The sequence below is a fragment of the Pundamilia nyererei genome, unplaced genomic scaffold, assembly GCF_000239375.1.
Source record: "Pundamilia nyererei isolate P.nyererei 1_Seehausen unplaced genomic scaffold, PunNye1.0 scaffold00044, whole genome shotgun sequence".
NCBI lineage: Eukaryota > Metazoa > Chordata > Actinopteri > Cichliformes > Cichlidae > Pundamilia > Pundamilia nyererei.
The window spans coordinates 852,433-861,270 of record NW_005187445.1 but is presented as its reverse complement, the minus strand read 5'-3'; the positions used below and the strand labels follow the sequence as shown (position 1 = coordinate 861,270).

Genomic DNA, 8,838 nt, shown 5'->3' with positions numbered 1-8,838 from the left:
CTCAAACATTCGTTAATTTTTGTTTTGCAGATGGGATCTCGTTCCAAACGTTGCACACGGTCTTAAAGGCTCTTTGTATTTGTTTAAAAGCACATACTGAAAACCCACAACAAAATTAAAGCAGCGAATTATATAATCAGACATTAATGGACCGGCAGATGGGTAACATCTGGGTTTCACTTCCCCTTTTAAAGAAAAGAAACATGCAAAGCTATGAGCCATGGATGCTTGTTATTCGGTGCTATTGTAGTAGCACATCAAATATCTGTGTAAAATCCATTTTGTGTTAAGTAGAAAGCTTTTACTTTGGTTTGTTTAGGTACAGCTTTACCGTTTTACATTTCCTTTTTCTGTCTGTGCTCTTGATCAGAGCCTGCGCTGCTGTTTTATTCAGGTTAGCTGCTAGTATTTGGAAAGGGACGGGAAATAAAAATATATAGATTGGATTACGAAAAAAGCAAAACCCTGAGAGAGTCTATGTCACAGAGAGTCACAGTGTCTATGAAATACACAGAGAGTGAAAGCAAGGAGAAGACAGGAGCTTATCACGGGAGGGTTTTTTTTGTATCCAAGGCTTATAGCAATGTAACTACAGGATGCGTTAAGGTTGGTTAAGTATTCCTTATTAAAGGCTTTGAATCACAGAGGGAATGATACCTTCATCGTGACGAATTCTCACGGTAAATTTTCCGTTTCAGTTTTAAGGTTTCTGCAATAGGACAATACTTTAAAAGGTTTTACTTGATCCAGCGCCCTTTCCAACCTTGCTTTTATTTCCAAAATTTCCAGAAGAGTTGTTAAACAGCACTAACACTGACCATAATTCTCCCATATGACATTCTTTTCACTGGTTCTTTTAAATCCAGAATTGAATTTAAAAATTTTCTCCTCCTACATAAGATCTTGAATCATCAGGATCCATCACATCTTGAAGACCTCGTATTATCTCAATAGAGCTCTTTGATCTCAGACTACATGTGTCATGAAACGGCTGTGTGCAGGCAGGAGAAGGACCCAAATGCAAAATCTCGGAAACAGGACTCAAAAACCAGCTTTATTTGCTGAATGCAAAAACAAGGCAAGGCAAGTTTATTTATATAGCACAATTCAACAGCAAGGTGATTCAAAGTGCTTTACAGAGACATTAAAAAACAGAAACAATTAAAAAGCATGATTTAAAAAGAAAAAGAAAAAAAGGGAACAATAGATAAAATCAGTAGTTAAAATTTTAAGTTTTGAAATGTAAGCTTAAAAGTAAAACAGTGCGGATTTGGTGCTTTATTCAAATGCAGCTGAGAATAGGTGAGTCTTCAACCTGGATTTAAATAAACTGAGCGTTTCAGCTGATCTGAGGCTTTCTGGGAGTTTGTTCCAGATATATGGAGCATAAAAGCTGAATGCAGCTTCTCCGTGTCTGGTTCTGACTCTGGGAACTGATAATAAAAACGGATCCAGATGACCTGAGGGATCTGGAAGGTTCATACTGGGTCAGGAGGTCACTGATGTATTTTGGTCCTAAACCATTCAGAGCTTTATAGACCAGCATCAGAACTTTAAAGTGTAAACAAGACAAAACTATACTGGGAAAATACTAATGATAACATGAAACACAGGGAGAGGAACACAGCCATGGAACTGAGGGAGATGCATAAATACACAGAAAGATAAGGGATGTGGGAACACACGGGGACACAAGAACTCACAATTAAATAAACAGATACACTGAGGGAGACAGAGGGAAAAGAAACAACGGGGGGATCTAATAAACAAAACTTAACAGAACACCCTATGCAACATAGAATTAACCTTTAAAACAAGAAGTGAGCTTAAACAAAAATGGCAAAAAAAAACACAGGAAAACTCAAAACACTGGGTCAGAGTACCCAGGACCATGACATACAGTAGTACTGCCCACATACAAAAACTTAACCTGTCTTTGAATTGAAAAAATATGCTCAGAATGTGTTTCAAGACATGCCTTAACTGTTGTCAGTGTCATCCAATAGATTGTATTGTACATTAAAGATGGATGCAGCCACCATCATATTCACCCCTGGTTTTGGCAGTCTAAATGTTAGCCTTTTGGTAAATGCTATGTTCTGTTTTTGGAGTAAGCAGTCGCCATATTCGGATGAGAGTTATGCAAGCTTCATTAGAAAGCTGCATCCATAAATTATATAAGTGCAAAGCACAGACACAGATATCTGCAAGTCAGTGCAAATTAAGAGGAGAATAAAATACAAAAATTCACTGACCAGAATTACAAAGAACGCCTGGTACAACGGGCCATGTTATTTTGGTGGCCTTTTAAAATGGTACTAACATAAGCCAAGTTTTATCTCTACAGCATTGAGAAGGTGAACTCCATGATCGTGTGTGTTACTGATATAAACAAGAGTGTGGTGCCTTTAATCCAAATAATATGCTCCAGCTTTTGCAATCAGTCGTGTCAAACCCACCTCTAAGATCTAACAATACGAGCAAAAAGAGGACGAGTCGATCATCTAACACTATGAGAAGGTTGTCTGACCAGAGCTTTAGGGCTGGCTTAAAATCTTTAAACATGCCATTCTGATGCAAACAATTGGAGAAGTGGTTTCTTGTCACATAACAGCTTTCTTAAAGACTTTCAAGACAAAGAGGTTGGATTATCTCTGCACAGCAACATTAAAACCCTGTATGATGTACCCTTTAAGGAAAGCTACCTTCTGCATTTCCAAATTTCAGTTTTTATTTCTGGACTGTACCGAAGTAGCTTTGCATAACTCGTCGTTCAAACTATTCTACATATATCTTATACTTCATGCATCCCCTTCAGTTAATTTACTGACTAAAACAAGGAATTTAGCTCCACTCCTCCTCCCTTGAAACATTTCTTCTGATTGGTCGCCCCTCCCTATTAGTAGATTTTAATAGCAGGTGGCCAGATGACTGGATTAATGACATCCCCTCTCATTAACACCATACAAAGAAGAAAACTGTCTAAGCTGGAGGATATGTAGCAGGGATTACTCGTTTCTATGCTTAACATTTTTAATATGAGCATCCACAGTTATAGCATCCACAGTTATAGTATTATACTATATATGTCAGAGAATAAGGCCCTCTTTAATCTACCCCAGGTGTCACATGGTGGGAAGTAAGTACAATTTTGACATGCCAGCAGTACATCACATTTTTTAATAAAAAGAAGGGGTTTGAATTTGCATTTTCAGCACTTTCATACACTTCCTCTTCCCATCTAGTCATTCAAACATAAAGATGTGAAAATGGATTTTCCGTGTGCTGTTTACTTCACCGTTTGATGTGAATGTGACCAGAAATATTTTTAAACAAGTGTGAATTATAAGCACCTACAGACTTTTGCTTTTGAGCTTTCTCTTTCTCTATCTGTTCCCTTTAGGGGTCGCAAATCGGATCATTCATCTCCATCTCATCCTGTCTCGAGCCTCTTCTTCTGTCACGCCAACCCTCTACATGTCCTAACGTTTACTTTTTCAGTGTGCATTTTAATGCATAGTTTTAGACAACAGGGAAACGTTTGCTTTTTTTCACAAAAATTGCAGTGACTTTGTGAAGGCACTGTTTGTCTGCTTTTGTGATTAAAGGCTTTTTTGGATGTCATATTGATCTTAATATTTTGCATCTCATTTCGGTTATTTCACAGTTACTTTGCATAACGACGATAGGTCATTATCATTATACAGGAGCAGCAACTACAGTTGCAGCTCCCGATGTTTGGCAATAAAATGCTCAGAGACATTTCTGGTGAAAACAAGGAGCCAAACCCACCTGGCCTCACTAGCACTCTATTTCTGATTCCATCCTCATCTTCCAGAACTCTCGGTGAACTTTCCCCAACTTCCTTCGCAGGTTTTGGCTTTTAAAGGGAAAATATACATTAAAAAACAAGCAAACAGCTGTTTTGATAATGTCAGGTGATCGTGCTGACTGTTAATGACTAGCATCTGTTCACAAACCTTCATTGACCTTTTGATGTTCTCCTCTAAACCACTCCTTCCACTAAAGCGTGAACAGTCTCCATGCGCTCCTCTCTCCATCATCACCCCCGGGGTAGTTTCTGCTCCCTCGGAATAAAAGCAACGACGCGATTGGATAGAGTGCCCGGCTCGTCGCTACTCCACATCCTCTTAATTATTTTGACGTCACGACGCTCGTCCAGTTCGTGACGCATTCCAGCTCTTCCTTCTGGGCGTCTTCCTCCCCTGGGCTGTTCCGGATGAGACGCCTCCCTCCCCCCGCCCCTCTGATCCTCTTATCAGCGAGTAAGCGGCCAAGATGGATGTTGTAAACCAGGTAAGGCTTTGATGGGGAAATCATCTATTTCATTATTGTTTCGTGTGGTAACGATTGTTTCATTTATTAATACTCGTTTCATTTTGTCGCCCGTTTTAATGGCGATATTTTATTCTAAATGTAGACATCGAATGCGTTTTGGAGTCCTTGGACTCGAAATGTGAATTTGGGAATTAATCTTTAAAATGCAGTTTTATAGGGACACGAAAGGGTCCAATCCAATGAGAGATTTCTCCACAGCTGATGCTGCAGTGTGTGTTTTAAAGTGGCCCGCTGAGTTTCCAAAAATGAGTAGGATGTCCAGAGATTTCTGCAGCAATGACATTTAGCTACGGAAGGAGACGATGATACCTATTATCTCAGGGGATTCACCTAATTGATTTAGTTTGCCCACGTCTCAATTAGCCCGCTGTTGCCACGATAACAAACGACAACCTGATTAATTTCCAAGGCCCTCGCTGTATTCGTATAACCGCAGTAGGCCAAAGAGGAGCACAGGCTCCTGCATCTCTCTTTCGCTGGTCCCGAACAGCTCATCTCTCAGACTGCTGAATGGTTTGTGTCAAAGCCATCAAGTCTTCCCGGGGAGACGAGCGGATATCAGGCTGTCAGGCTCCTCTGAGCAGGAATTTTGTCAGTACCTGCGTCATCTGCTTAATATGGATGTTTGGCTTTGTGCAGAAACAGTGAGGATAAAAGTGGCCCCGCAGCCTGTGAGAAAATCATCACTGCTGCTTATTCCGGTGCGGCCATTTATTGATGCACACGGGGACACACCGCCTTCTTTGCTTTGTCGCATTCACCTGCACGCCAGCCCCTCTTTTGCCTCGATCGTCAATTAAAAAACGGGATTTCCTCATAAATAAGTCAAAGAATTGCTGAGGAGTGTGCAGCACGGGAGCAGAGCGGCAGACCGCTAATCAGCTTTGTGTAATTGTAAAGCTGCAGGAGCAGCTCTGTGCCTCATTCTTACACATACAGATACACCACAGCCTTTGAAGTCTATACTACAAATTACTACACTACATCACCTCATAAGTCCACAAAGATGTGAGCTCTGGCAGGTGACTCACTGTATTCACTGCCAGATTGTTGCCGTAGTATAACAAACACCTGCAGGTGCCAGGAGCAGGCCAGGCTTGTGGGCAATGAGACTGAAGTAATGAGGTTTGTGTTTTTAATCAGCCTCATCGTGCCTGCTCGACTGAGAGTCACAGAGTTCTAGAGTAAAGTCCAAAACGTGATGTTTTTAAAATTAAGGGCTTCTTTCTGCTGTTTTTGTCTTGACAGCTGGTGGCCCAAGGGCAGTTCACGATAATCAAACAACCTCTGGGATTTATAAAAGCTCTACAATGGGTAAGTTTTCTGTTGTTACACATTTATTGGTGGCAGTGATCATGATATACAGCACCAACGAGGGAATATTTTAATACAAATTGTAATAAAATCATATTACAAAAGAAGAAATCCTGAAGCTTTTCTATGGTTTTGTGTGATACATAATGCCTGCATGTCCCTTGATGCCATATTTGTGACCTTCTGTCACACAGAGGCCATAAAGCTGCATGGTACATTATGATGGCTATGCGTGTCGAGTCTTGGGGAAAAGACTCAGAGGTCAGACGTTTTTTTAATTGTATTTTCTTTTATTATTGTTCCTGAAACATGAACCAAGCCACTTTAATGACTGAAATCACCAAAAGGAGTTCAATTGATACATCTCTGTAAGTTGAACTGTTTTCATGGTCATTTAGGCATTAACTATCTGCATTACTGAGTACCTCTTGCTACTGTTAGCCATAATTCAGTGAATTGTTTGGCAATATACTGATTAGGAGTGGAAGACTGCAACAAAACCAAGGCCTACATGGAGGTCTGACTTTTTTTTTAAATGATTTCTCCTAAAACTTATCCTAAGGCCTCTTAATTACTGAATTGCACATGATTAAGTAATGCATTGAGACTCCAGATTGAAACTGTGGAGTTTCATGTTTCTTTATGGTTATGGTAATACTTGCCCCAGCAGCCCTGAGTGGGAGATACCAGCAGGCTGTATTACATCACTCTGTAGTAACACTGTGTCACTGAGGAATATAATGACAATTTGTTAAATCCATCTCAGAGGATGTGCCCTCATGCTAGTGCAATTTAGTACCCATTTTTTATGTGCAGCCTGTTCCAACCAAGCTACTCATTCATTAATTCGTCGATGCAGGGAGAAAACCCGAGGATTGCAAGGATTTGCCTTTATTTGTTTATGCTGGTGGAATATGGGACACCTCACACGCTGTGTTGTACTCACAAATAGCCAGACATCTTTTTAGATTTTCTTTGTAGTTCCATCAGGTGCTCAACCCTTCAAGTCAGCTTTTAGGCAGAAAATGTTGCACGGCATCATGGCAACAGTTTCCCTCTTAACTGGAAATGTTTTTAGCTCACACAGTCACAGACATTCTCTCGTTATGTGTTGTTTTTCACAGTGTTTGTCCTCCATCATCATCAGCAGCATAGTGAAGAGGCTGCAGGGTGGAGAGTGGTGCAGCTACATTGCATTTTTCGCTTTCTTTCTGTTTTCCTTTGTGTCCACAGCTGGGGGGCATTTCAGTGACGGAAACAGAGGCACTACTTATGGTTATGCTACAAACTGACCGTGGCCGCATCTGGTTTGCTGTCATAATTGTAGCAGACTGCGATCTCGAAAGTGACTAAAATATTCTCTGCAATAATAATCAGATTGATATGTTTGTAATATAATAATAATACAATAATTACTATAGTCATTTAAAAAGCACACTTTTCCTTTGACATATATTAAGGTATCTAGAAGCAATAATTAAACCTTGGGTTGCTGATAGTCATAGCACCTATTCATCATTGCATTTCTGAATATCCTGAACTGAAAACTTACTTCACTTGTATATTTGTTTCATTTAGGGTTTGTTTTGTTTTGGTCAATAACTTGACCAATCAGTTAGCAGTGATTGCAGATGCCACTTTTACAGCTGAAATGACCAAGTAATGTTATTTATTGCCACAGTTATAATGTAGTAACTGATGGTTTTTAATTATTTTTATTAAGTTGATGTATCTCTGTAGGTCGAGCTGTTTTCATCATCACTTAGGGCAGTAACTACCTGCCTTAAGGAGTAAATCTTGCTACTGCTAGCCACAATTCACTGAATTATGTTGCAATATACTGATTAGAAGTGGAAGATTGCATTGCACACACACACACACACACACACACCAATTCCTGCAACAACAACAAAAGATGCAAAGGAAGAAAATCAATAAATTAATGTTAGGGAACATTTAATGATTAAAAATATCACATCAGCACATCTAAAAATAGGGCTTAGCTCACAAATGACCCAAAGGTTATGTAGCTCTAATGTTTCAATTCCTCCTACATAATGAAATGTCAGAATGCATTTTTGGGAGGGTGCAGGGCGTGCCCCTCCTTGGATGGGTGCAGTAATCCCTGGCCTGTCCTCTGCTCCTCAGCCTGAGAGCACAGCTAAAACAACCCAGATGAGAACGCGTGTGCCAGAGCAGTGCTGAAAGAGTTCCACATTGTAATGGGCTCTGCAGATATGCTCGAGAATAGTCAGAGCCGTGAGTGTGCTGCATGACTCTGAAGTCCTTCCCTGGAGCTGTGTGAGTGTGCCAGCACCTCATCACTGCCTCCCTGGGTCAGTGCGAGCCAACCACCAATCAGTAGCCCGCTCAGGAGGCCAAGGCCCATGAATAATCTGTCAGTGGGCCTGCGTGCCTCAGCGTCAGGGCTAGAGGAGGAGCTCCTGGATCTACTCCTCTTTGTGGATTAATATGGGCATGCCTAACCAGTAACACCGTGTTTTTTAGGAGAGGGGATAGAGGATCCACCCATGAGAAGTATTTTTCCAGATTCTAGTGGAGGTTTTGCTGGAAACAGAAATCAGGAAGATGTATATTTGTATAGCCGAACGAAACATTTTTTTGTGCTTTTATAGAGCACAGTTCATGCATCAATGAAATAGCAGCAGTTTACCAGGTGTGTACATATCAGTATTCCCATTTTTGAACTGGAGAGATGAGAGTAGTTAGAAATGGACAGTCCTGTATATGGGTTGAGGATTTGTGGTCATGCAGAAGCAAGTGAGCACTATTCTTGTTGCATGAGTGACATTAAAACAGCATACTGTATGTGTGACTAATGTGGATTTGCCCACCTCACCCCATCCTCTCTCTCTCCCTGTCTCTGGGGAATAGTGCTGACACAGCCTCGATTTGATGGATGTTAGAAGACATTGAGTTCCAGAATACAGCTGATGTAGAGCTGAACCCCAGGAACTGTTCTCAGCTGCTACATGAAGCCACTGCGATGTTGAATTTAATCTGTATTCAGATTTCTGCTCTGACTCATTCTCAGCAGGCTTATAAAGGCTGTGAGAACATGAAGTAACAGCCTTTTTCACTTTGGCATGGTCTCTAATGTGTAATAAAGGCTGTTGATTTTGTTGTAGCTCGGGGCGGGGGGGG

General features: G+C 40.8%; 1 protein-coding gene across 1 annotated transcript in view; it reads left to right on the top strand.

The window, feature by feature from the left end:
- The first annotated feature begins 4,227 nt into the window (after window positions 1–4,227).
- Window positions 4,228–8,838, top strand: part of sypb (synaptophysin b) — a 16,717-nt gene continuing 12,106 nt past the window's right edge. Inside the window, exons 1-2 of the mRNA XM_005731632.1 lie at window positions 4,228–4,317; window positions 5,608–5,673. Coding sequence (XP_005731689.1) covers window positions 4,300–4,317; window positions 5,608–5,673 — 84 coding nt within the window. The 5' untranslated portion in view covers window positions 4,228–4,299. The remainder of the gene's footprint in view (window positions 4,318–5,607; window positions 5,674–8,838) is intronic.